Raw genomic sequence first — 27,950 nt, 5'->3', positions numbered from 1 at the left:
TACACTTCCTTTTCTTTTGTTGTCTTGTGATTGACCAAAATAGGCCGTAATTACAAAGTATGGAACGTTTTGTCGACATCCTGTAATTGTGCATTTACTGCATGACTCATACATCCTCTGGTCTCGCTTGCCCAATTTAAGAGCCTGGATTGTCCTCTGGTGGTCAAATGTTGTTCCATGTTACCGGTCAGGTCTTTCAGCTGAACATGGTGTGTTACCTACACAGATAGTTTGTCAGTGAGCTTCAGTTGTCAGATAGATAGATAGATAGATAGATAGATAAGGATCTAATGTAATGTTTTTAATTGTACAAAATCTTATTAACTTATCAACAGGCTTAGTGTACATCAGGGTTATGATGAAAAAAATAACAGTCACGGGAGGTAAAGTACAGAATATTACTGGTCATCTTTCAGACAAAATATTTAGAAAATAGGAAGATGAAAAAAATCCAAGTCCAAGAAGTACACCCTCATGATCGGACAGAAGCTTAAGTTTGGTACATCCACACATATACTATGAAAACACATTCTCACTCCGAACTCATCAAATACAGATGCTTAGTCAGTGGCAACATCATCAAACTATGATGCAGAAGTACCCCTCCAGCATCAGATTTGGACAATCAGGGATGGTGTGTCAATTTACTCTTCTTATGTCTTTTCAAAAGAACATCAGTTTTCACAGGAAATGTAGTTCCCTCCTGATAAATGCATGCGGTCTCCACAAAATAACCTTAGAATTTAGGTAAAACACTTTGTTTTTAGGTTTACTTCCTTAGATTTAGGCAACAAAAGTGTGTGGTGAGGTTTAGATACAACAACAGGGTTTGTCTTAAAATAAGTAAGTTTGTTACTAATGTAATGTCACGAGTCATACGTCATATACATCATGTGGCATACATCACTAGCCTAGCATGCTACACATATTAGCACACTACAGTGTTTTTAAAATAACTGACATTTAGTTTTCCATGTTAAACAAACAGCAGTCTCCTGGTTGAAAGTCCAAAGTTTGTTTGACTCATCCATCTTCCCTCCCGCACACCATATGCAGACACTCACTCCTTATACTACAGCAGTTGCTTGGAGCGTCAAAAAAAGGCCGCTGTGTTGTGCGTCTCATACTGCCACTATAGGGTGCATCTGTGTGTCAGGATCTGATGGCTGTCACATAAGGGAGCTTCTCCTCGACTCCTCAAAGCTCAGGGACAGGGTGACTGTTCCACTGCCAAAGCTCACCCTTGGCATATGCTTTCCTGAAGTCATTTCGCAGTCGTTGCCGTTGGTCTTGAGGCTAATGGATGAGGACGGAGTCGAGGCAGAGGATCCGCCGATGCTGCCGGACTTTTTTCGTGCAGCTGTGTTGTGTTTCAGTGTAGCTTTGGCAGCCACTTTGAAAGCATGGGCTGCAGTGCTGCATCGGACTTCCTCGATGGTGTTCCTGGAGGGCTTGAAGAGGATGATGTAGACCTTGTTGAAGAAGATACAGGCCAGCATCCCAAAGCTGGATGCCAGAATAGCAATGACCTCCACAGCTGAAACAAACTTGCCATAAGTACTACAGTATGCAGGGATGAAAGAGATCCAAACGATAAAGAATATGAGCATGCTAAAAGTGATGAACTTGGCCTCTGTAAAGTTCTCTGGAAGTTTCCGTGATTTAAATGCAAAGAAGAAACATATAGCTGCAAGGAGGCATGTGTAGCCAATAAGAAACCCAAGAGCCATCACAGATCCCTCATTGCAGGTGATAAAAATGATCTCATCGATGTCGTGATTCCTGTAGCTGGATGGAGGGGCGTTGTAAAGCCAGACCACACATATCATAACTTGGACAAATGTGCAAAGAAACACCAACAGAAACTGCAGGTTTAATCCCCACCATTTACGATGGAGGCTTGTGGGGATCTTGGCTTCAAATACCAAAAGTACTCTGTTAGTTTTCACCAGGATACAGGAGATACAGAGAACAAAACTGATCCCAAAGGCAGGTTGGCGTAAACGGCATGTCCAATCCTGGGGCTCTCCAATGAAGACGAGGGAGCTGGAAAAGCAACAGATGAGTGAGAACAGGAGGACGTAGGACAGTTCTCGGTTTGTGGCTTTCACAATTGGGGTGTTGCGAAATCTGACAAAGACTCCCATCACAAAGGCTGTTAAGACAACTCCAAGCACTGCACATATGGCCAAAGCTATCCCAAATGGTTCTGTCCAGGAGAGAAACTCGATTTCCTTCAGGAAGCAGAATGTGTGGTTCCCATTGGACCAAGAGTTATTTGGACATTTGGTGCAAACACTGGCATCTGTATAAAAAAAATTCTGTGTTAGAGCATCAGCATTAGCCAGGTGTAACATTAGCAAGCATGAGATTGTAAATGTTTTGCATCTCAATACCTTTATGATAACTGTACTCTCCATCTGAGCACTCAGTGCATTCAAAGCAGCATGTGGGCATACTGTCTATGATCCCCTTTCTAGTGCCAGGATCACAGTCCTCACTGCAGTTAGAGAAAGGCACCTATAGGATGTAAACAGACAGAAAAGTTTAGAAAGAGCAGGAAATAGAGTTATGATGCATCTAAAAAGGTGTTCAAATGTAATTGGTCTGAGGTTTTCTATAAAAAATAGTGAGTTGAGGGTGAACTATTTTAGGGGCATATCTGCTTTTACTATGAAGTCAGCAGTAGAAAAACAACAGGAAATCAGGAGCCAGACATTCATACAAAAGACCCCCCCCCCATTAGATTCGAATCAGCAACCTTGTAGTTCATAGTCGGCACCTTAACCTTTCAGCCTCAGTTATGCTTTCCACACAAATGGTTGCACAGACATGAGCTGATGCAGAATTGTGATGAGTTACTTTTATGCTCCACGCAGGTTTCTCCTTGTGGCAAACCTATATTCTCCCAAATTGTGGGGGGCAGTGTCTTGAAAACTCAGATCTACAGCATGGTATCTCCATTTTCTCCGCCCAACTGTGTCTGCAGAGTCAGAAAATCTTGGATGTGCACAGACATGTAAACAACAGCAGCATAGGACCCATGCAAAGGGGTGTGTCTGATGGTGTGATGTCATTTTGTCCATGCATAGCCTTGCGACCCTTGCTGAAGCATCAAGTATAAATCAAGCATTAGATTATCAGGGCTTCTTTCGAACTGAGTGACTGTTTTCTCAGGCTGGATTATAAAAAATAATGGCAGTCTATGACACTTGAGACAGCTAACACTGAGGATAGCACTGAAATTAATCACAGGATTGTGACCAACACAGAAACGTTTCCTAATAGTTTCATGATGTGTGATCAGTCATTCGGCAGGTTAGGGCAGACTACGTTACAACATTGGCACTGCGTCCTTGATTTTTTTGTAATTTCGAAAATTTTTACAACATTTATCAATCATCTAAACAATCTGAATCAATATTTGTGGCATTTCAGTGAGTGGATGTTGTACTTTAATGTATCACATGGACACGACAATGACTCCGAATGAATACTAATGTTGCTCTGAGTTTGCAGGATGTTTATATAAGCAGCTATCTGCTAACATGTTTGCATAACAAGTGTAAAAGGTGATCATTAAGTATGTCAGTGTTGTATAAACAATGAGTTCTGCTGCCCCCAAGTGGACAAAAATCAGTTGATGTAGCTTTGATGTATACAACTGTCCAGTTATAACTCCAAGGCCATTTTAGCTGTAAGACTGAAGGGAAATAGGGCCCTGCAGCAATTTTGATAATTTACAAACCTTTCATGTCCCTGAACAGCTTTTTATCGGTTTCAGTATGTTCTGTCCTTGCTGTGATTATCTGCTTGTAATTTTGATTTAATCATACCAGGAGGAGGAAAAATAGACCAAATGACAGAGGAGAAAAACAGAGTACATTAATGGGAACATCCTCTACAAAACAGTTTGACTAACCTCAGAACTGTATCCATTCCACAAAATCTTTGTCTTATCAATGAACAGCTTGGCTCCCCTCTTGATGTGTATGTTGTAGTATCCGACCTCCTCAAACACCACAGAGCCGTCCTCAGCTGACCTGTGCCAGTTTATGATGGTGTAGTTTGCTGCCAGGTCTGCGTTCTCATCAAAGTGCATCTTTTCCCCCATACTGTTGGTGTAGTTCAAATGTCTGAGCTGCTTCAGGACCTGCGAGGCAGAACCACACATTTGGATGATTCAGACTGGCTAAATAAATGGTTAGGTACTTAAATGCATTGGGTACACATGCAACATTTTACCTGCCATGCTTCCATTTTCTTTATATCTGCACAGGAATTGTTGGCAAAGAGTCCGTGGCCAGGTGTGCAGGTGAGTATGTCCTGCAGGGCCTGTGCAATAGAATGAACTGCAACATACACATTATAGGAGATTCGAAGGTGTGTGTAGTCCAGGTACGGGGTCTCAACACTTGTGATGTCTTCCTCACCAGTACACAAAGGCCTGAAACTAGTGCTGTCATTCTCACTCTCTTGCTGTCTCAGGCTGTCCTCAAGATAACAGTTGAAGGTTTCCTCCCAAAACTCCCTGACAAATTCATTATGACTGTCTTTCTTTGGTTGGACTTGCTGTAAGAAATCTTTAAAGCCAGGAATATGTCCTGCGTTTAGAGCAAAGCCAATGGTACCTGCCACAACATCAAGATACTCTGGTTTAGCAATAAGAGAGGAGCTGGCCCACGCTTCACTGGCTAACCAGATACGATCTGTGATGTTTCTCTTCACCATCTCTTTGATCAAAGGCTCGACATCTGGGCCACTGGCAAACACAACTATGACTTTAGCTGTGGAGTTCTCGATCCTGTCAACCAGCGCTTGGATTTCATGATCCTCAAAGTACTGAGATATGAGCTCATTCAGGTGAATGCAGATGTCTCGCTCCTCCATCTCCTTCTCAAACTTTTCAATTCCTGGACGTCCATAGTCGTCATCTGAAGCCACGGCTATGACCCAGTTCCACTGGAAATACTCAATGATGTCTGCCATGGCTGTGGCCTGATACTCATCTGTAGGAATGGTTCTCATGAAGGACTTGTACTGATTCTTGTTGCTGAGGAGGCGACTAGAAGAGGCATAGCTGATCTGAAACGGGAAAGATTTCAGGTTAATCAACAGGTTTTTATTGTGTCCTGCTTAATTATCTTCATTCAGTATAATTTTTTTTTTATCATTTTGTTGATAAACCCATCATTCAGGAGGCCTATCCTGTAAAATGTATAATTCACTGCAAATTATTTGTATGTGTACATCATTTTCAAGATACAAGGTTGCCATGTGACTATGCAGGAAACACAACATTCAAACTTGGCCACTCCTCCTTAGGCCTCATTTATCCTCCTCTTAGACACAAAGAAAAATCAGTGAATATCAAACTTTATAACCGTCACGGCCCACATTCTTCCATGCATCCTTTATGATGGCATAGATACATCTATAAGATGGCACTAGAGGGTAACGTCAAAAGTTTCTGACACCAACAAATATGGTGACGGTGGAGGAAGTTGCACCACCGTTCCACCATTTTTTAAAATGTCTTCGGCATGTCCTACAGTCGTGTCTCACTTGAAACTGATACTACTTTGTTTCATCCGTGTCTGCAAGCTTTCAGAAAACGTGCACAAATATGTACAAAACTGATGCAGAGTATGAACAGAAGGCTCCCTCCGTGTCTGTATACATATCCACTGTTGAGCTTAAGTGAGCCTTTACACTACTTGTATGTACACTGCAAGCTTCTGTTGTAGGAACATTACATTTGTTGTCATGGAAAATCTGATACTTTAGCAAGCTAACTAAGCTGACTGTTGGCACCTACCTGCCCAACAAAAATTGGGCCACATCTGCGTTGTTCATCCAGATTCACTGTCATGTTTAAACAAGTCTTGCCTCTTAGCATTTGGCCTCACTATATTTGCTTTTTTCCAGCACTGTGTTCATGATTCTCATAGCTTCCTCTTGGATGCATGCTGCAACTACCTGGTCGCTACCTTTTTATAAAGTCATGACCTTACCTGCACATTGTTAATGGCTGGGGGCTTCACACCCATGAACCTCCCAAACAAAGCAAATAAGAAGAGAATAAAGGCAATAAAGTCTCTGCTGATAGACACAACACCACACAACTCTAGTGAAAGTAATGATTGAGAGGAATTACCTTTGTATGAACATACTTTTTTTTTTTTAAGGAAAATCCTGCACAGTGTACCTTTTAAGCCATGACTGAGGTGGAGTTTTAATGTAACACTGTTAAGGTAACTTACCTGAGGGATATAAAAAAGACCCAGTAGGTTTGCGACTGCTGTGGAGACTGCGGATCCAGCTGCTCCTACTACTGCAATGGTTGCTGGGATGTGATCGGTGCAGTTACAAAATTCATCTAAATTCAGGGAGTCAATCTTATTTTGAGCCACAAAACTAAGCGTAGCTTCCAGAGCTTTTGACACTGTGTTGCATGTGTCAAAGATCCTGTAGCCCAGGGTGATGTTGGGCAGGAGAGTACTGCTGTTGTTTATCTCATCAATAGCAAAAATCATGGCCTGGAGCCAACGAAAGCCACGGAAATTGAACCTGTTGAAGCAAACAAGGCACAGACTTAGACTAGATGAGCACACTCATTCAATCAAATCACATAAACATGTCTCAATGTTTTACCTGACACACTTTGTGGATTCAGGCCGGGCTGCGAGGTCTTGGTCTTTGGATGCAACTCCAAAGTGTATGGGGAAAAGACCTCCGAGCAAAATATCACCAGTCATCTGTGCTCTCTGATGGGGCCCGTAAGTTGAGATGACATAACTGGACCCCAACACTATCACGTAATACAGAACCAGCCTCATCTTTGTTTTTCAAATGGGTAGGATTATTTTCTACAACTCCCCAGAGTGAAGGTGTTCTCGGTATTATCTTCTCCCATCGATCTGCGTGCTGCGCTGTTTTATGTTATTCATGTTTGCACTGATGAGACTGTCTGAGGAAAAAGGAAAAACATGTTATGCTTTTGTGGTGAAATAGGCTTAAAGTACATCTGATATTCATTATAATTTATTGTGTTAGTGGAAAATTAATCAGCGGCAGAGGAATGCTTTACTTGAAATTCAACAAGATATAAACATCAATCTTGTGCTGTAGCAGTGTGGCTACCATCCAACAAACTCCAATCACTGAGCTCACTTTCCCATATAAACAGGAACAGAGGGCGAGAATGGTGTTACAAGCCAACATGACCCGAGGCTATTATTACCTACTCACTACGCAATTACATTTTTCAGAGTTTGGATGCTTTTTTTAAGGAGTTGACCGCTCTAGTAATGTTTGTGGCTTCGAGTAAATAAATCTGAATCTGAAATTTAACATTTCACACCTCAGTAACACTGCAGTCGTGCCGCTCGAAATATCCGTCTGAACCGAAATAGATTGTGGATTTACATGAGTGAAGTCACACTCTAATGACCCTCCTTCCTGCAAGTGCTCGGTCTCATGCTGTGGCCAGTGAACCCAGTCACCATGGAGAAAAGGCTGCTGCATCTGGCTAATACTGTTGGAAAAATGCTGGGGCAGAGCCGTGATAATGAAGTAACTAACGGCTGGCTGTAACAGACACTGTTTGCCATATTAATCATCATTGAGAGAAGTTCTGCGCATGGCAATATTAAATCTATTTTAATTTCTCAATATTTTGAATAAAAATGTCAATTTCCAACAAAGATATTGCAAATATTGCAGAATATAATGTTATTATTATCCAGTGCAAATATTATATCTAATGTCCCCACGTCTTGGGTGACATTGTAAAAATGCCCAAATTTAAAAGAAAAAAGACAGATCTAGTATTCACATAATTTCCTCCACTTCCAAATTGATAAAAACAAATTCTCAAAGCACATTTAAAGCTAAATCAGGAACATAACTGACCGTAATTTCATCACCTTTTTAATTACTGATTAATCCTCAATTAAACCATAATCAGACAGGTAAGCTCACTATGGCTTTATACTATAAAACAGTTCTTAAGTACTTTTTAACACCAGAAGTAAAGCAATTAAAACATCAAGAATGGAAAATAACAATCAAACTTACCACCTGAACTTCTGAACTCCTGAGTTTGTGATCGAAACACGCTTTAAAACAGTTTATTTGCAGGTACACGTGCAGATTTTAAGGCCTTTTTCCTCAAAATATCCAGGGTGTTGAATGAATTCACTGGACAATGGTGTGAGTTTCTGAACCTCGTTGTGCAAATGAATCATTAACAGGGAGAGGGGTAGTCCATTTCCTTCAGCTAATGAAGTCTATGCACAGTTCACTCCTCCTGAGCTAAAGCCATCATGACCTAAAGTGGCAGAGCTTTACTGATTTAGAAATGATCTGCCATTACTGCAGCATTTTGGGAGCATGGACACTAAGTAGAATATGAGATAAAGGAGACACATTGTGAAGGTTATCTTTGTCTGCAGCCTTCATTAACAGATGTGTATTTCATGTTGTGTAGCTGGATGTGTCTGTATTACTACAAACGTTGTAATTTCTTTTTCAAGCACATTTTATAAAGGTATATTTAAAAAAAGATCTTAAATTAAGTCCAAAGTGCCACTGTGCAATTTTATTCATGCTCATTTTATCATTGAGAAACTAATATACAAACTTGTTTCTCTTGGCACCTACAATTTAAGATTTGATGTGATTAAAATCCAGTGATTAGTTTTCTGGGCAGGTTTAATCTTTTATTGCATTTTTCAGAAGGGCTGCAGCATGATACCAGGAACCCCTAGAAGCAGTGGATCGTACCATTATGTTCCTCAAACAATTAGCTGCCGCCTCATGCTCTGATGAACGAGTCTTCAATTTGTTGCTGAGCAGAGGTCTCCAGTGAAAACAATGTCACTTTACAACATGTTGACTTATCTTTGGCACAACCTGATGCTGTGTCCATGAGACATCGGGCACACAGGAGATACTAAAAGGTTAAAAATAAAAAGTCTGCACTCTAAAGTTACTTCATAGTTTGTTATTTGTTTCAGTCATCTTTATAGCCGGAAGAACATCGTCTCCCTGACTCTCCAGTTGTAGAAGAGTTCAATTAAATAAAGAAGGGCTAATTTGGACCACAACATGGTGACCTCAACATGTTAGAGCTGTTTGATCAGCAACAAGAGATACAGAAATAATTTTTAGGAGATGCATCAGCAGAACTGGAAACACTGCCCTCATGGGGAGGACGAGGCCAATGATCAAACACAAGTAATCCGGATTTAGTAGGATTAGTTTCAAGTATTGAATATTACTAAAAAGGGATTTCCAGATTTTGTAGTCACCATATCACCATTCTTTTAAAAGTTACTATAATTCTTATTGAAACAAATCACTTTCTAAAGATAATAAGAGAAGTCTCTAAATATAGTATAGGGAGTTTTTTTAAATCCAAAAAAGCAACAAAAGGAATAGTTATACAGATATATAAATGATATTAAAACAGGACTGTTGTAGAGCTCACAATGTTAACTGTACCTGTATTAGTCTGTGCACATCAGGTAATTAGTGACATTAACCGTAAATAAGAAAACAAAGTATGTGATTCCTTAACTCTCATACTAATATAGTTTTCAGCTTGCTAATATGCAACAACAGCATAATAGAATTCCTGAAATTCAGTTATGGCTTTTGGGTTTGGTTCCACCCCAGGATTTTCAGTGGCCTCATCTGGTCACCCCTGTGAAACATTTCTGGGGGCACCACTGCTTTTACTGTTTTCACCCAGCAGTGATTTTTTTCTTCAGCTCAGAACAGAAAGAAATAAATAAAATATAAGCTATCTGAAAACATATAAATCTTTTCTTGCATTTAGTGCAGGGTTGAATGATAGAGTGTAAATACATACAACAAATAAGTCACATTTGATTACTCCTGCAGCCTTTTCTTTGTGTATCATTTTAATGAGTTTCATGGATAAAAGCAAAGTGACAGCATTACTTCACACGGTTTTCAATAGGTCTCTGAGTACTTAATAATACTCAGTAAATAAATACTGTAAATAACATGGCAGCAAATGGTTATTTTGTGTATTGCTTGTTGCTTTTTAAAATCACAGTTAAGGCATCAGAAATTGTGCTGGACAAAATATTTTCAATGTCAATCATGGGATTAGTTTTATTATCATTATTATTATTATTATTAGTAGTAGTAGTAGTAGTAGTAGTATTTTATAAAAGTCAAGAATGGGAGTGAGTGTTGGGGTGACCTCTCACCTAGTAGAGTATATCTCCCTCTCTCTGACACCTTTCCTGTCTATCTTCAGCTGTAGTATCATCAAAGTCAAAAAATACCCAGAAACAACAACAACAACAACAAAAAAGAAACGAAAGAGAGTGCATTTAATTCAATCATACATACATGAAGAAAGTGCTTTAAAACTTTTATAACATGCCAGAAGTGCCCTCAAACAAATCATTCTGATCTGGTCTTTTTCCGAAATGGCACATACGTCTGAAATGTAACATAATGTGTCAAAAATGCTGAGTGACGAAGAGTTCACAGTGAATGGATTTATCCCCACAAGTAGTGTGTGGTCTGAGACAGATCAAAACACAGTCTCAAACACACACACACACACACTGCAGCATTCAGCCGAAAAGGTAAGGATGTCTTTCTCATGAGAACATAAACTACTGGATATAAGTTTGTTCAGCTCTAGGTGTATAGATCATTTTGAAATTAAAAGTTGCCATCTGAGTCGATACATCATGTAAATAGTAAACTAATAAATGTACAGTAGTGAAGCTGCTCACACAGGCCTTTATAGTAAATGATCCACGATAACACTTGAACTGATCACCATCAATACTCACTGTGTCTGTCAACGACCAGTAAAACTTTATTGTAAACTGTATTGAACAATGTGCAGGGTGAGTAAATGACTTACTATGGGTGTTAGTGTGAGTGTGCTTATTGAATACAATGTACAAGGTGATCTTTTGTTAGTGATTGCTGGGCTGAAAGATGTCCTACGTTACTTATATTTTACAGCTAAAACAATAAAATCATGGTGACGTTGTGAAACTGTAATCGCTTTTTGCACACTTTTACGGTTTCAACCTACTGCAGCATTTGTTTTTATCAAGAGCTGAACTTGTTCTGATAAAGTATATGGACTATAATAAGATAAATGCTGCAGATTAGGATAACATGAATACGTTTATTTGTGTGTTACATTTTGAATGGAAGCATTTGAGTTGGAAATGTACTTACACTAACTTTATTTTTAATGGAAAATGTAATTGGGCATGGTGTGTGTTATATTTGGAGCACCATCCTGTATACTAAATGTTAATATGCAACCAAAAATTTGTGTTTTCAAACCACTGTCTACTGAGACATTTTCTCATTTGTCTTCAAGCTGTTTTAAATTCAAAATATATGCTTAAATTTTTATGTTGCTGTATGTTGAGCAACCAATGAGACACAGTCACTTAATTAATTTAAACAGCTCTGTATAAATACATAAGGGGGCACAACTTAAAAAAAGTTTAGTAAAAATTAAAACAGCTTTTAGAACAATGCTGACCATGTCCATATTTCACATAGCTATTTTGAAGACACAACACGCACACAGTTCAAAATGTTAAGTTGGCAGAACTTTTTTCATTCAAACATTGAAGTAGGCTCAACTATTTTACTTCTCTCGGGGCAAGTTGGCCCAACTTTCCACAAGTTGAAATGTGACGTTATGTCAACTCATTACTGTCGTTGGGTGAAGTAATTATTTCTCTATCAGGTCAAGTTGGCCCAACTTTTCTACTGGTCAAAATATAAAGTTAGCTCAACCCTTTGCAGTTGGTGGTCCTACTCTTTTTTACAAACTTTCTTTTTCCAAAATTGTCAAAAATACAGAGTTTCCACACCTTCATAAACATCAAATTCAAGGACTTTTTTTTTTTTTTTTTTTAAGAAGGGGGTTGTTAACATGTGGTGAAATGAGACTACAGAACATCATAATGCCGACCCATGCTACAAATGGCTTTACAGTCTTGTTATGGTTGTGATGTTAGGTCAACGGTAGTGTAGATTGTCAATAGCCTAATGTTAGCTTTTTACATATGGTGATTGTGTTTAGGCTTCAATCAGCATGAAAATAGTGTTTATTTGTGAAGATTATCTTCATGTATCTTAAGCATCATGGGCATTTATTTGCCATAGAGGTTATTTCTGACAATAATCCAAAATTCAACAAAACAACATCCCATGGGCTTATTCACAAGAGAGCCAATGCGAAGCTAATTTCTGCGTCTGCCTACAGAAAAATGCCATCCCTGGGGCACTCTATCGCAGTGCTGCAGCCCGGTGCAAAGTGCAAAGGACAGAGGTAGTGGGGAAAATACTTTAAAAAAAAAAAAACAAATGGCACCACAGTGTTCAAAAAACAAAGATAAATATTTATCTTTAATCCCATATTCTACACCTTTCAAAGTGTATGATACTGTGTTGAATTAACTTTAACTGCTTAATTTTAAAATAAATTACAGTGCATTACAGCCTTTGTTACTCAGTTAATCTGCCTGATAATCTGATGGTGTTCTCACTAAAACTGCATATTTAAAAAATAACTACTTGTTTAAAAAATACTAAAAACTTGTATTGTAGTATTTACTTACCAAGACCAACGGCAACTTGAGTCTAGGTGTTCAATCTGTATGTATCTTCTGAGATTTTAAAAGCACAGTTTATTCAGATATAAAAAGTTGGTCCAGCATTGCAACATTTATTAATTCAACATTAATCAAGTTGTTGTTTTTACAGCGAGGATGTCTGGTGCAAAGATACTGACACTCCTGCAGAGTCTGTCGCGTAGGAAACCTCTGGAGCCCGAAGGAGAGGTGTCCAACTTCCGCCGATGTCTGACCACCCTTGACCTTGTGGCCCTGGGGGTCGGCAGCACACTGGGGGCTGGTGTGTATGTGCTGTCTGGCGAAGTAGCCAGAGCTGTGGCTGGACCGAGTATCATAATTGCCTTCTTGATAGCAGCAGTGGCCTCAATCGTTGCAGGACTTTGCTATGCTGAATTTGGAGCTCGTGTTCCCAAGACTGGCTCTGCCTACCTGTACAGCTATGTGACTGTGGGAGAGATATGGGCTTTTATCACTGGCTGGAACTTGCTGCTGTCTTATGTCATAGGTAAAGAGGTTATTAGTCATCTTGGAAAAGTCTCTTCAGTAAAAACTTTTGTTGTGTTGTTTCAAATGAGGCTCAAATCTAAAATAAAAGTTAGGTTGGAAAGGTTTTTTATGGTTGCTTATAACACTGGTGACCCTACTGTCAGCCAATATACGAGTTGCTGTTTATTTACCCATGTTGCATCTTTTTTTCTTCCTTTTAACTGGTTTTAAGGGACGTCAAGTGTTGCCAGAGCATGGAGTGGGACCTTCGATGACCTCATTGGAAATGTCATTGCCAGCTCTCTGGGCAAACAGGCTGCGATGGATTTACCTGGATTAGCTCCCTACCCAGACTTCTTTGCAGCCGGCCTCATAATGCTCTTGGCAGGCAAGTTAATCTACACCCCTGTGACTTGTTACCAAATGTAAGAATTTATTATCGTAATTTATGGGTGGAAAATGAAGGAAAAAATAGTATAATCACATTTTATAATGTATTCTTTATTTCACACTGAATATCTTTAAAACAAGGTGCCACTGTGTTCACAGTTATGATCAGCGTTGTTTTTTCTGTGTGTTTTCCTTGTAGGGATTCTTGCATTCGGTGTTAAAGAGTCAGCTATTGTAAATAAGGTTTTTACAGCAGTAAACATCCTGGTGTTGCTGTTTGTTATCCTCTCTGGATTCATTAAGGGCGACATCAACAACTGGTACATTGGTGAAGATTCACTGCTAGATGGGTATGAGTATGGGTGCTTATTTTTTCATATACATAAAATGAAAAAGAAAAAAAGTGTTTCCACACCATCCAACACCAACATGTAACATCTCAACTCATGATGTGCTTTGTTGTGTTTAATAACAGTATCTATCCTTCAGTTTGTCAGTTATTGTTGCATGACCAAGCATCCGCATGTTGAATCTTTGCAGAAACTTCACATTGCTGAATGACACCACCAGATATGGCAGTGGAGGATTTTTCCCTTTTGGTTTTGAGGGAACATTAGCGGGAGCAGCCACATGCTTTTATGCATTTGTTGGATTTGACTGCATCGCAACAACAGGTAAATGCATTAAGAACAGATGGGGCAAGACTGGAAGAGGATGCAGGAGCATAGCAAGATATAAAATAGAATAATTTAATGTTTATCTTCAGGAGAGGAGGTTCAGAACCCTCAGAAGTCGATCCCAGTCGGCATCGTGTCGTCCCTCCTGATCTGCTTCCTGGCTTACTTCGGTGTGTCTGCAGCCCTGACTCTCATGATGCCGTACTATTTGCTCAGTGCTCATAGCCCACTGCCTGTGGCCTTCACATACATCGGTTGGGGCCCTGCAAAGTATGTAGTAGCTGTGGGATCCCTCTGTGCTCTGTCAACAAGGTATGAAACACAGTATGCCATTCATAAACCCAACTCAACTCAAAGCCAAATCAATCATTGCTTGGATTTTACCTTGATTTCAATTCACAGGATAGTTTAATTCTCATCGTCCTTGGCCAGCATCTATAGTACATTCTAAAAATGACATGATAATTATTGGTGAGTTATTTGAGCTTTTTCCCACAGCCTGCTAGGATCAATGTTCCCGATGCCTCGTGTTCTTTTTGCCATGGCCAGGGATGGACTTCTCTTCAGACCTCTCAGTAAAATGAGTGACAGACAAAGTCCTGTTATAGCGACCCTGGCTTCAGGGGTCGTAGCAGGTAAAACTGCCCATACAGGTCATAATAATTTGAAAGCTTTTCTCTGTATATTTCTGGAAGCTTTAGTTAGTCCCTGTCTTGGTTTTGTTGTAAAAAAAAAAAAAACCCTCCTGTTTTGACCTCAGGAGTTCATGCTCACTGCTGAAATGATTAATGAATACTGCACTGATTCTAAAAGTGTAAGTGCATTCATTTGAGGGGCAATATGTGGTGAAAGGTTAGTGTGTTCCTGCTGAGTAAATCTGCAGAATGAACCCTTATCGTATGTGTCAACTGATGATGATGATGATGATGATGATGATGATGCATAATTGTAGACCAACATCTGGGTAAAGGTATTGCTGAAATATGATTTATAATGTGATTTAGTGAAATTAGTGCAAGAGGATTCTGTAAATTCTTCTTCTTGTCATTATTATTCATGTTTTTTCAGCTATCATGGCGCTATTGTTTGACCTGAAGGCGCTGGTTGACATGATGTCAATTGGAACCCTCTTTGCCTACACGCTTGTTGCCATATGTATCCTCATATTAAGGTAAGAGTCATCAAAAGTGCTTACAATATTGAAATTATGTACAGTATTATTACTCTTTTATGGTATTCCTCACTTTCACAGGTACCAGGCAGACCTCAATGAGGATTCAAGTTTCAGTAAACTGGAACCGTTTACAGTTGCTGGAGTGCTATTTCCTCCTTCACAAGCAACTTCGCGGACGTCAAAAAATGCATCTGTTTTAATTGTTTTTATTAGTGAGTGATCTCAACATCATCCTTAAATAGTATACTGGAGATGATTTCCACTGTTAATAATCATTGGACTTATATTGTTCTCCTCAGTCTTTATAGTTATCATCCTGAGCCTCATTATATCTGGGACTATAAATGCCCTGCAGGCCCTTAAATGGTGGAGTTTACTTTGTGTCTCTATCATCGTGCTGATGCTGGGCCTCATTACCCTGATCATCTGGAGACAACCACAGAATACAACCAAAGCTGCTTTCATGGTATGCCTCAGCTATTGGAAGCACACACGCAATGATGCACTTTAATATTGATTTCAGCCACTGGAGCTTCATTACTGAAATCATAAACTTTGATTACTAAGTGTAGGAAAACACTCCCAACAGAAAAAAAAGCCAACCACTGACATTTCATGTATATCTTGCATCTTGCAACTGGGAAGTAGTACATTTATTTTTTGCATTGATATTATTGTCATAATGTTTTTGTTCTTTCACATACACAGGTTCCCTTTGTGCCATTGCTTCCTATTTTCAGCACTTTTGTCAATGTCTACCTCATGGTTCAACTCGGGACAGACACATGGATCCGCTATGCAGTGTGGATGACAGTAGGTATGTGAAGAATATCACCATAAAATAGACTTTAGCAAAATGTGCAGAAATATCAAATAAACAAACCTGACCAAACTTTCTTCTTTTAGGTTTAATTATCTATTTCTGTTACGGCGTTCAGCACAGTGTGCAGAAACAAAGGCTCCAAAATTCAAACAACCACGTCAGCATTCACAGCATCACCACCACAATGGAGCAGAACTTTGAACCTGACCAAGACTTTAGCGGCAGAACAATGTGACGTGATTGTTTTACTGATAGGCATTTAGCATGGGTGAATGCAAAGCTAAATGCTTTCATTTCAGTATAAATCTGGCCGGTGTGCATAACTCATGCAAGTCTCCTAATAGTGTTATTATGAGTATGTGAATTTAAAAAAGCATTTCAGTCACAACCTCTAACCTCCATTTTTGTCTTGTTTTCTGTTAAATTGAATGTCTTTTTTAATAAATGAAAAATTGCAGTGAACACATGTAAATCACACTGCATGAAGCTTCATGCAATATTGTGTTTTTATTTTACTTGCTAAACTCATCAACTGTTTTTCTATGGTTTGTCCAAAGCACCCTACTCCTAAGATGGCAACGCTCAGGGATGCAACGGCTTTTTGGTGTGCGTTGTTTTGTCTTGTTGTGCTTCTTAAGTCAGTGTTTTGCCACAGCACTTGGAGCTCTTTCATTCAAGAGTTACAGTAGGCTACTTTTTAAAAGTACCTTTGTCATATTTTTATTGTAATTTTTTTCTATTCCTTATTTAAGTTCTTGAGTGCTGCAGTACTTTGCCTTATTTGTATTGCTCTAAATAGGTTCACTGTATGTTTATGTATGGACCAAAAACCAAAGTAAACTCCTTGCAAATGAAAACCTACTTGTCGATAAATCCTTTTCTGATTCTGATGTAGCCTAATCCTCTGTCATTAAACCAATGTTTGATGTAGCCTGGTTGTATCACTTTATATTATCATGTAAAATGCACGTGGAATAAACATGACGTTTTCATTTTGGAATGACCAAGCCTCAACTTATTTGGGACGCCCTTGAAAATGAGATGATCGGTCTCAAAGGATTTATTAGTTGATAATGGCGACACCTGCTGGTTAAACTTTGGTATTACCTTTCTGCACATGGGTTAAATCTGATACCATGATAAACAGTTAGTTCTTTGATTGTTGTTATTTTGTTCAACACCCGTGTATTATCTTCAGTTTTTATTGTATTATTAAATACTGAGGCAAATTGACAAAAATATTCCGTTTTCAAAACCAGCGCGACACAAGCGAAGCAGTAAAACGTCTTGACTTCCGCTTTCAGAAGGTGACGCGGTGTTGCGTAGATGCGTTGCGCATGACGTTGTTGCTTTGGCCAATCGGCGACTCGCCCTGCAGGGGACGCGCATTGTTCAAAAACCAAACGCTGTCGGGTAAAATAATTCAGCTGACATACACTAAGTGTTTCTCTGCTTCGATACCGAGAAGAAGCGATAGGTAAGCGTTAGTTTCACGTAGCTTTGATACAAACTTAATTCAGTGTATCCGTCTTTATTCAAGTACTTAAGTTTTGGCGATTTATTCAGTAAGTTGAGGACATTTACATAACGTTTCTCGAAACCAGGCGCGCGCACTTTCTACATTCGAGGTAAGGTTCTGCTTTTAACCTTTGGACAGTGAATGCTAACAACAATAACGTTACACCTGTTAGTTACGATACAGCTAAATGTTGACCTAGCTAATAATACAGTGGTTTTAATCAAGCTTATGTTAGCCAAAAGCGACATAAGCAGTGTTGTGTTAGTTTGGTAGGAGTGACCACACGGTTTTCTAACAAGGACACAGCTTCTCGTGTACCTTCAACGGTAACTTTACGTGCGTTAGTCACGCGCACTCCTCGTGTTGAAATTTGGTTAAAATGTTGGCTCTCTACTATTTAAAAAAGAATAAACTGCCCTCAGGTAAACATACATAACTTACATTAATTGCAAGGATAGTTTAGTAACATTATTCTCTATTTACGTTAGCATAATGGTACCTGGTGCTAAGGCACGTGTACCGTTAACAGTTGCTTATATGCATGAAATGTTTCACTGTAAACAAGTAACGTACATATTTTGTAAAAACCTTCAATGCAATCCATCTAAATGAACAAAACAAACATTATAGGGTGATTTAAAGTGCAATATGCTCTCCAGTGTGTGTCTCTGTGGAGGACTGCTTTACCTTTGCAGTCAACAATATTAAAAATTGATTTCATGACGTTATTCTTCTGCACCCATACTAAACTCGTCAGGACAGGTGATTGCCCGAGATTTCATTTTCCTGTCTGACTAGTCTTTGAATTGTACTGTTTGGGTTTGAAGGGCAAAGTAGGCTTCAGTCAGTTTCTCTGTTTAGTCACCTTGTCACATGACACACCCCTGTTTAAACTGATCCTTTCAGTACAGTGAGTTGCTGCCAATTATTCAGTGATGGCCTAGTTATAGGCACTAAAATATGTTTATTCATTGATTTCTTTCTACTGTGTTCTGATCAATCCTGTCCCCAAGCATACATGCAAAGGAAAATGACAAGGTGGCAGAATTTATTTCCAAGCAGGTTTTCACCTACAAGGAATTTTCTCTGGTCTTTGAATACATGAAATATGATGTAAACAGTACTGCAGTACTGCAATAGTCAAGAACATAAACACAATACAGCATAAAAAACTGCAATGAAAATATGAAAAAGATGCTTCAAAATATTATAACATAATAAATACGTAATGCATTGCATGTATGCATTTCCTCACATACACAGCCAGGTTTTAAAAGTGTTGCATTTACTTTGCCTTTAGAATAACCACATACTCATTAGGGTTTGTCTTCTTGTAACAGGTAAGCATGGCTCTGACTTTGTCCTCCCCGTGTGGGTTCCGCTCTGATGAGGACGAGGATATGGCTGTGTTTGAGTCTACAGCAGCAGAGCATGGAGGCATGTCCAGGCCACGTCTACCTGAGATCTCTGTCATCTCTCCAGGCCTGGACAATCGGCCGTCCATTTTAATGCCGGTGAGAGTGCTATTTTCTATGTTTTTGCTGCAGTGCACCCTGTGGGGTTTACAGTGTAAACAAATGAGGTTTACATTCAACATTTTTCCCCAAAACATGTGCATTCCTAAGGGTGTAACAAAAGCATTTGCAAACTCCTTTTATGAAATGTTTTGTAACCTGTATTTTATCAACTTGTTGTCTTCTCCTTCACAATTTTAGTTCTTCGTCGGCAGCAAAACATTAACTATGTTTTTAATTTGTGTTTCTAGAAAATTGCAGGGAAACCTGCAGCGGTGAGACAAGGAAGCTGTGAGGAAGGGAACACAGAGAGGGTGAAGGTTTTTCTGCGCATCCGACCACTCACTGAGGCGGAGAGTGACCGGGGAGAAGAGCAGGTGAGACCATGATTTTGTGAGTCGATTATGTGCATTTATTGCTTTTAGCACAACTGTACTCTGAACTCAAGGTTCACTCTTCTTTTAGGGTTGTGTAGCTGTCCAAGATGAGGAGACTCTGCTGCTCAAAGCTCCAAAAGAATCTCAGAACATGAGGACAGCAGAGAGGGGCATCACCCAGAGCATGCACAAGTTCAGTTTCTCGAAGGTAGGAGGGTCACACTTGTGCATAGTTTCAGGAGCTTACATGGTAATCAATGCCAGTAATAAATGAGGAGGATCCTGAAGGAAAACATCCTATATTTCCATTAAAAAAGCCACATGTTGATGTTTTCTCATCCCCCATCTTTCACAGATTTTTGGGCCAGCGACCACACAACAGCAGTTTTATGAGTGTGCGATGAAGACGATGGTGAAAGACGTGCTTCATGGAGAAAACCGACTCCTCTACACATATGGCGTCACCAATTCTGGAAAGACTTACACTATTCAAGGTATAATTGTTTTTTCCTGGACGCATCAGTATAAAGCCCAGTTCAGACTGTGATGTTAGTGTTTGTAGCTCTGTAGAATGGTTTTAGATGTTGATACCGCATTCAGTGCTTATGTGGTCAGTTAAATGCAAATTTTAAATCTCAAACTTCGCCCTGCAGGCAACGGTCAAGAGGCAGGCCTCCTGCCCCGGGCTTTGGTATCCATGTTCAGGAAACTGCAGGGTCGTCTCTATGGCGCCATGGACCTTAAGCCTGTCATGAATCAGGATGTGAGGCACCTTGACTCTGGTGAGGTCAGGGCTGAGGAAATCCGCAGAAACTCTCTGCTCAAAGAGGTAAACAGAGGAACAACTTTATGCAATTAAAAATGTAATTTCCTTGTTGCACTCTGTCCCAGTGTCTCTTGCTGAGGGGTATATAGCAATAATATATCTTTGTATATTTCTGGCACTGCAGAGTGTCAGTTTTAATAACGTTGTCATCCTGAACTCAGGCATAGACAGAGTTCCATCTAGTTCAATGTCAACCAGCCTGTAGTAGGCTCAGTTTAAAATGTGTTTTAAAGCCTGAAAAATATCCAGCTAGAATCAATGACATGACTCACATTAAGTGCTACAGATAGAAAATGACTTCTTTTCTCCACAGTATCTCTATTGAAAACAAAAAAAACACCAACAATAAAGAAAGTAATATAAAAAAAAGAGTTTATGTTTGAGTAAAGGAAATGACTGTTAATGGTCTCTCTGAGTGGGTGTGATTTAGAAAACAAGTGATCCTGTTTTAATCCCACCAAGTTTTGAACTGTCACATAAAAACTTCCAGCACCTGTTACACATAAAACCTTTTTAGGAAAGAAGTCTTAAGTATAAACTTCTTTTATATTATTATGGTTGATCTGAGTAAACACACCACTTAGAAAGAATACATCAGCTCATATCTGTGTGGAAGAAGACGTTCTAATTCTTCCTGTTTGTTACAGGATGAGAATATGAATTCTCGTCGAGGTGGTACCACTACAGTCTGGGACAGCGGCGTCGGAGGACTCTCCTCTACAAGTCACATTGCCACGCAGCTTGAAGGTGAGGAGGACAGCAGTATATTCCAAAGGGGGGACACATTTGGCAAATTTGCAAGGGCTGTTGTACTCATATTGTATAAGATATATATATAGGTGGATAGTGTAGGAAATCTTGATATGGTAGTATTAGGAAATCTTGATATGGTATTGACAGCAAGGTTACCATTTTACTCATGCAAAAGCACCAAATTAAGTGATATTTGTAGCATACATCCTGTCTCATTCATACTTACTTAGCTGAACCCTGCCTCCATTGCACTGAAATCAATACTGCCAATGTAACAAGGTTTATTTTCAAACACATCATACATTGATTTTTACTTCCCTCTCTCTGCAGACACTGACAGTGTTTGTCTGGATCCTGACAGCCTTTCACACAGTGGAGATGATCTGGAGGAAGGAGTGCAGTTTTCTATCTGGGTGTCCTTCTACGAGATCTACAATGAGTTCTTGTATGACCTCCTGGATGCTTCGCCCTCCCTGCAGCCCAGGAAAAGGGTCACACTGCGGCTTAGTGACGACAAGCACGGCAACCCCTATGTGAAAGGTAACTCGCTCATTCTCAGAGTTGATGTTTATAGAACATTAATGTATACACTATAATACTAAAACAGTTTAACCTCCTGAAACCTAATCTCAGTATGCAGCTTCTCGCATGTGATGTGGTGTAAGCAGGAAATGGTGAAAACTGTAAACGCCTTCTTTTGGGACACATTGTGCAAGAGATGATGAAATACTTAAACTGGTCTGTTTGCTTTGTTTTGCTTCGTTATATTGACATTAACAATTAACGGATAAAAATCTGTACAGTAGCACATAAAACATGTTTTGTCAAGTATAACTTTTTGCTTCTTTCGTCTTGTTCTATCAGACCTCACCTGGATCCAGGTCCGCAGTGCAGAGGAAGCTTGGAGAATTCTGAGGGCTGGACGTCGTAACCAGAGCTTCGCCAGCACTCACCTCAACCAAAACTCCAGCCGCAGGTAGGGGCACATTAAACTTGAGCCATATTTTGATTTATTTTGACATGTGTTTGATGCACTCATTTCATCTCTGATTATAACTTCATCCCACATAGCCACAGCATTTTTTCCATCCGTGTGCTGCACGTCTGTCCAGAAGCAGATTCAGCCCAGGCCATGCACATCAGCGAGTAAGTTGACCTTTCGTTACTCGCTCTAAATTTCAGCTTTGGTTGATTTTGCTATATTTTGACTTTGTAAAAGCGATAAAACACAGCTGTGTCTTGATTTGTCTCCCTCTTAGACTGACTGTGTGTGATCTGGCTGGGTCTGAACGCTGTAAAGAGCAGCGTAATGGTGAGAGGATGAAGGAGGCCAGCAACATCAACACCTCCCTTTTAACACTGGGACGCTGTATTGCTGCTCTGAGGCAGAACCAGAACAACAAGTACGTGTTTAACCATAACTTGGAGTGATCAGTTCGATGTGGTAGTAGTGATGTAGTACATTAGAAACACATAAATAACTCTCATGCTCAGCTTTCATGCTCAGCTTCTTTCACGATCACTTCTGCGATAATGACAGTATTGTTCCATATCATGTGACGCAGTATTTCCAAGTGCTTCAAATACAAGACTTCTCATTTTAAGATATTGGACTGAGCTGTTTGAAAGACAGCTATACTTTAAAAACTTTTTAACCTCCGCAGATCACGACCCCCTCAGGTGGTGCCCTTCAGGGACAGTAAACTGACTCGGGTCCTGCAGGGTTTCTTCTGTGGCAGAGGAACCTCCAGCATGGTGGTCAACATCAACCCATGTGCCTCCATCTATGACGAGACCCTCCAGGCCCTCAAATTCTCAGCTATTGCCACTCAAGTAAGGAGCATCTCCTTTATACTGTTCATCTAACTTCTGTGATTTTTAGAGCTAGTCTTGCATGTAGGGATGAAACCAAAGAAAAAAGAGAAAAAACATCCCTCGTCATTTCAGCTGGTCCATGGCCCGTCCACAAAGACTAGAGTCGCCTACATCCTGTCCCTGCTGCGTGAGCCAGCAGCAAACGGTAACGACAGCTCGATAATGGAAGAGGAAGAAGATGAGAGTGATGTTGAAGATGGAGATATCACCATGTTAAATACTGAGGTAACTGCCTCCACAGTTATGTGACAGATAAATGTTCACTGTTCTCCAACCACGTCCATAACCAATTGTCTTTACTTTGAAAACATGCTCATGTATAAAGCCAATAATACATTTTAAATGTCTCAAAGACACACACTTGTCCAGTGTTGCTAACAGCTGACTGTGCTTTCTGAAGGCTTTGCTGCAGGCCATTGATGTCCTGAAGAGAGAGGTGCAGCGCCAGCGGGAAGAGAAGGAGGCTCTTGAGGCAAATGTGAGAGAGCAGGTGGTCTCTGAGATGATGGAGATCATCAATGGGATGCAAGAAGGATTCAGGTGTGTGTCTGCTTTGTTTAGACCAAATGTTTTTAAGATGCCTATATACAGGGTTCCTACGAAAGTATGGAAATTAATTCGATCAGTTTCTAGGTATTAAAAAGTATGGAAGATGAAAAATAAAGTATGGAAAATATTTATGTTTCCAGACTATTACCACTGTTCTAACATACTGTTTTCTAACATAGAAAATTATGTATTTCCAAAAATAATTTAATCAATCTGGATCATGTTTTATGCCGGGCCAAGCACAGTTTGTGTGAGAGCAAACGTCTGAGAAAACATCCCGCCCCTTTTACCTGATTGACAAGTGATATGTCCAGTCGCTGCCCCATGATCCTCCTCCAGCCCCCCAGGTGTCAAGTTTCACTCCAACACTGCACCTTCCACAAGAAGACGAGTTTCACGTGGTTCACAATGGGTAGATGCAAGTTTTTGGATGGATGGCTTGACAATACCGTATATAAATACTGGTTGGCCAAGGATTCCCAATTCACACACAGAGCTAGATGCAAGCTTTTTGTGAAATCTTTGGACATCGCCAACATGGGGGAGAAGGCGATTCTGAGCCACATGAAAGGAAAAAACACAGATGTCTCGTTACTGCATCGCGTGCACCCAGAGTCCCAACCTTTTTGCCTCAGCCCAGACATTGAACTTACCTGAGTTTTTATTTACATGCCATTATGGTACTTGGCTACAATCGCCTATTAAGAATAATTAAATATGATGTGAAATATGATACACTGATATATTTACTCAGATGGTGCATATTCTCTGAAAAAAAAAAAAAACCCAACAAAAAAAAAATTAGGGTATGGAATTTTGAAATTCCAAATGTGTAGGAACCCTGTATATAAAGCCCTGTTTCCACCAAACACTTTCAGTATTTGGTACCTTTGGAACCAAAAGTAACCCTTCAGACATGGTACCTAGACCCTAGCATTTCCACCGCAAACAATACCCTTAAATGTGGGCAGGGTGGTTCACTCACTGCTCCGTCCAGCACTCACTGTATTTCCTCCTTTATCAGTTTGCACCTTGTTTATCATCCACAGAACGAGGCTGCATGCCAACATTTTCAGAACAAAATAGAACAGGCTGCAGTGAGAGTCTCTCTCCATGGGATATTTAAAAATAGCGGGTTTGTGCATTTAGTCCTTCTAGGGCAAGCTCAGGGGTTTAGTGTTGCCGGAGCCTGCAGTGAGGATACAGTTCACATAATTTGGTCTAATCAATATATATTTTTAAATGCTTGAAGATCCACTCATTACTAAAAGTGATCCGTACTGAACTGTACCGTACCGCTTGGTGATAACGGGGCACAATACTAACCAGGCTGCATTTGGGACACGTGATAAAAGCATTTCTTGCAATGACATATATGTGAGAACAGCCCTCTTGTAATAGAATTTGCTAGCAGTTGAAAAGTGAAGCAGTTTCAGGAAAACACAAATGATTTGCATTCCTTGTATTTTTTCCATCAAAGAAATTGCCCTCAAAGCTGTAACATTAGAATAGTGAGAAAATGCTGGAATTTGAAATGAATGCAGATCCTGAGTTGCAATGTGTTCCTGCCCTACAGTGAGACCTTGGAGGCAGAGAGAGCTCTAATTGAAGAGAGATACGAAGACAAGATTACTAACATGCAGAAACATTTGAAGAAGTTCTACAGCCAGGAGCTGAAGGTGAGAGATAAATCATCAGCCATAAGTTGGCATTACTTCCTGGCAGTGTCTATCCCCATGGCAGGGTTTCAGCGCACACATAATCTGCAAAACTCTGCACGCTAGTTAAATGAGATCTTTCCCCAGTTCAAAAAGTATCCACAATGTAGTTTCATTTGTAATCCTGTTGTTGTATCGAGATATTTTTTTGCTAATTTTTTTCTTTTCATCCTCCCTTTTAGGAGCGTGATCAGGAGATTGAAGCTTTGTCTGCTGCACTTGAAAAAAACAAGGCAGCTGAAGCGGCGCCTGTGTCGGTGCCACGGGAAGACGCTGAGGGGCCTCGACGCTCTCAGCGCCTCACTTCTCAAACAGAAGTCGGCAGACTGCATGCTGAGCTCAACCAGTGTCGTGTTGAGCTGCTCACTAAGTCACAAGGTGACTGAAACACTGCTCAGATAATGTGTTAATGTTAGGATGTTGCTAGTTGTAGCTAACTGTCTTGTTCTGCTCACCTGTGCAGAGCTGACAAAGCTGAAGATGCAGCTGGAAGTCCCAGGCTCAACAGGCACCCTCACCGGTGCTGCTGACCGCAAGCTGGAGGACGGTCAACGGGTCAGTTACTGCTCCACTATATGAAATGCAACATTGTTTTTGCTGCAGGCGAGTGTCTGCATCCTCACAAAGACTAAAATTCTGACTCTGTCTAACAGAACCTGCGTCAGCTGCGCCTGGATTTGCAGAGGCTCGGGTTAGACTTGCAGTCTGGTGAACGAGCCTGCTGTCGCAACACAGGAGGGGAGAGGCTGCGGCAGGCACTAACAGCTGCAGATGAGACACTGGCCAAACAGGTAAAGCCACAGATACGTACTTTATATTATTTTAACCATTTCAAAGGGGCTAAGCCCTCTGTGCTGTGAGAAAAGGTCAAAAAAGCATTCAACTAAGACACTGTTTGGAAAAGTATTCATTTGAATGTAGCTCCGAAGTTAAGCTTATTTATTTTGTTGGTGATAGTTTTTGTCAGTTTATTTATTGAAGTTACTCCAGACTTCAATGTGATTTAGAGGTTACATTTATTTTCTTTCATTGGATAAGACCAGTTTGAAACTGGACATTTTAAAAAAAAAAAAAGCTCTATTGCAAATGGAAAAGTAACAGCAGCTGAAGCTCAGCTGATAAAGAACTAGCTGAAATCACGTACTGTCATCTCTGTAAGAACCTCTGCACGATTTCAGTTAGGGCAGAGTTCTGATAGTAATTACACGTCTCCTTGCTTTGAGGCTGGTTATAGATTCTCTTACTTTAGAGAAGCAGAGACTATTAGTATCTGTTTAAAGTGCAGCTCTCAATTTAAAGTACTTTTGTTTTTCTCTCCCTCTGCTCTCTTCACTAACAAGCTTGACACACAGCCAGCTTTTAAACTAAATCTAGGTCTCTAACATCTACACCAGGTGATTAGTGTGCAAAAGCATGATCAGAAGTTTCACTGTGGCTCACTTCTCTCTCTCTCAACCTCCCACCTCATCCTTCACTCCCCACTCTGTGGTCCTGTCTAACCCTGTTGACTGACTTCTTCTCAGGACCAGATCCTTTCGGACCTCCAGAATGGCCTGATGCTTGTAAAGGCAGACTTAAGACGGAAAGCGGAGACCCTGGCCCAGACACAGGCTGCCCGGCCCCAGCTGCCCCCGTCAGGCTCTGCTGCCTCCAACACACCAGCTTTCTGCAAGAAGAGGGGCTGTGGGGCCGCCGCGCCAAGTGACACCGAGAACCGGCCTCCGAATAAACGGCCCTTTTTCCAGTCTCTGTTCCCGACACGCACCCCAACGCGTAAATACAACACTCGTGCTGTTGAAGAAGCAACCCTTACCCCCTCCTCACGAATCTTGAGGTCTCGCCAGCAGTCTCCACCTCCCAGTCCTCTCCCCACCCCTCGTAGTCTCAGGGGGAAGTACTGAGCTCTTTGGAGTGCGTCCTCTTTGATATTATGCAGAAAAGAGTTTTATTTGCTGGTAACTTTATAGTATTTTTATACTGTTTTGTATATAATCACTGTTTGCAGTGCGGTTAACTCACTGTTGTCATGCCAAATATACTTCTGATGTTCATGCCAGTAAAACAGTTAGGCTTTAAATGGGATTGCAGTACACTACCAAGGGAGTTGAGGTGCTCTTGAGCAGTAAAGCTGCTCAGTGGCTAATGGTTATGGACTGCATAGTTAAGAATAGTGCATGTGTGTGTAATCACCCTTCACTGCTTCTGCACCTCCTCTGCATGCACCTGTTTTCAAGTGTCTATAGCAGAAAAATGTATTTTATTTCCATGCACTGTAGAACATGAAAATGACATTACAAAGAAAAACAGTCCTAGCAGGTATGTTTTATTCAAACTATTTACATATATACAGCATTGATGAGGCCTGACTGCAAGTCAAAACATGGTGTTTGTGTGCTGTCTTTGTTCTGTGTGTGGGTGGGTGTGTATATGTAAATAGTTCAAGGTGTCTTTTCTTTGTACTGAGTGTCTGCTCTGGCGGATCTTTGTGCCTTTTTTTTTTTTTTTTTTGAACAGTTGACCTGGCATTTACTTAGACAAATGTTGCATGTTTATTAAACGTATTCAAACACTTTGTATTACGTTGACTAAAGTATGTACAATATGCTA

At 40.3% G+C, this 27,950-nt stretch overlaps 3 protein-coding genes across 4 annotated transcripts in view; 2 read left to right on the top strand and 1 right to left on the bottom strand.

Annotated features, from left to right (window-relative positions):
* Positions 1 to 16,664, top strand: part of zgc:175280 (cationic amino acid transporter 2 family protein) — a 100,358-nt gene extending 83,694 nt beyond the window's left edge. The window contains exons 5-15 of the mRNA XM_049591230.1: positions 12,793 to 13,167; positions 13,381 to 13,536; positions 13,738 to 13,888; positions 14,079 to 14,212; positions 14,305 to 14,527; positions 14,714 to 14,850; positions 15,284 to 15,386; positions 15,468 to 15,601; positions 15,689 to 15,855; positions 16,098 to 16,206; positions 16,296 to 16,664. Coding sequence (XP_049447187.1) covers positions 12,798 to 13,167; positions 13,381 to 13,536; positions 13,738 to 13,888; positions 14,079 to 14,212; positions 14,305 to 14,527; positions 14,714 to 14,850; positions 15,284 to 15,386; positions 15,468 to 15,601; positions 15,689 to 15,855; positions 16,098 to 16,206; positions 16,296 to 16,447 — 1,836 coding nt within the window. The 5' untranslated portion in view covers positions 12,793 to 12,797 and the 3' untranslated portion in view covers positions 16,448 to 16,664. The remainder of the gene's footprint in view (positions 1 to 12,792; positions 13,168 to 13,380; positions 13,537 to 13,737; positions 13,889 to 14,078; positions 14,213 to 14,304; positions 14,528 to 14,713; positions 14,851 to 15,283; positions 15,387 to 15,467; positions 15,602 to 15,688; positions 15,856 to 16,097; positions 16,207 to 16,295) is intronic.
* On the bottom strand, positions 304 to 8,318 carry casr (calcium-sensing receptor). Its single transcript, XM_049591229.1, has 7 exons — positions 8,080 to 8,318; positions 6,655 to 6,970; positions 6,264 to 6,570; positions 4,246 to 5,085; positions 3,923 to 4,153; positions 2,397 to 2,520; positions 304 to 2,305 (listed from the first exon to the last, which is right to left on the bottom strand). The coding sequence occupies exons 2-7, from the start codon at positions 6,837 to 6,839 to the stop codon at positions 1,170 to 1,172; spliced, it is 2,823 nt and encodes a 940-aa protein (XP_049447186.1). The 5' UTR covers positions 6,840 to 6,970; positions 8,080 to 8,318; the 3' UTR covers positions 304 to 1,169.
* Positions 16,665 to 17,599: 935 nt separating the features above from the next.
* kif20a (kinesin family member 20A) lies at positions 17,600 to 27,618 on the top strand. 2 transcript variants are annotated; one of them, XM_049592423.1, is made up of 19 exons: positions 17,600 to 17,689; positions 19,072 to 19,245; positions 19,497 to 19,622; positions 19,711 to 19,830; positions 19,978 to 20,116; positions 20,276 to 20,451; positions 21,096 to 21,195; positions 21,532 to 21,741; positions 22,066 to 22,177; positions 22,273 to 22,347; positions 22,461 to 22,604; positions 22,866 to 23,034; positions 23,149 to 23,301; positions 23,477 to 23,616; positions 25,202 to 25,304; positions 25,526 to 25,721; positions 25,807 to 25,898; positions 25,997 to 26,134; positions 26,867 to 27,618. In XM_049592423.1, the coding sequence occupies exons 2-19, from the start codon at positions 19,078 to 19,080 to the stop codon at positions 27,242 to 27,244; spliced, it is 2,739 nt and encodes a 912-aa protein (XP_049448380.1). In that variant the 5' UTR covers positions 17,600 to 17,689; positions 19,072 to 19,077; the 3' UTR covers positions 27,245 to 27,618. The 2 variants fall into 2 exon arrangements, with proteins under 2 accessions (XP_049448380.1, XP_049448379.1); XM_049592422.1 differs by having other exon boundaries at positions 17,609 to 17,845; positions 19,077 to 19,245.
* The last annotated feature ends 332 nt before the right edge of the window (positions 27,619 to 27,950 follow it).

This window comes from Epinephelus fuscoguttatus, linkage group LG12 (assembly GCF_011397635.1).
Source record: "Epinephelus fuscoguttatus linkage group LG12, E.fuscoguttatus.final_Chr_v1".
NCBI lineage: Eukaryota > Metazoa > Chordata > Actinopteri > Perciformes > Serranidae > Epinephelus > Epinephelus fuscoguttatus.
Note: the sequence above shows the minus strand (reverse complement) of the source record. Positions and strands in the feature narration are given on the sequence as shown.

Excerpts from the sequence above, each read along its gene's own strand:
- casr (XM_049591229.1), bottom strand. The coding sequence starts at position 6,839 with ATGAGGCTGGTTCTGTATTACGTGATAGTGTTGGGGTCCAGTTATGTC. Across the intron at positions 5,086-6,263 it reads GTCTTTTTTATATCCCTCAG|ATCAGCTATGCCTCTTCTAG; the intron begins GTAAGTTACCTT and ends TTCCCGTTTCAG. Across the intron at positions 2,521-3,922 it reads GGAATGGATACAGTTCTGAG|GTGCCTTTCTCTAACTGCAG; the intron begins GTTAGTCAAACT and ends TACATCCTATAG.
- kif20a (XM_049592423.1), top strand. The coding sequence starts at position 19,078 with ATGGCTCTGACTTTGTCCTCCCCGTGTGGGTTCCGCTCTGATGAGGAC. Across the intron at positions 19,831-19,977 it reads ACAAGTTCAGTTTCTCGAAG|ATTTTTGGGCCAGCGACCAC; the intron begins GTAGGAGGGTCA and ends CATCTTTCACAG. Across the intron at positions 23,617-25,201 it reads GGGATGCAAGAAGGATTCAG|TGAGACCTTGGAGGCAGAGA; the intron begins GTGTGTGTCTGC and ends CCTGCCCTACAG.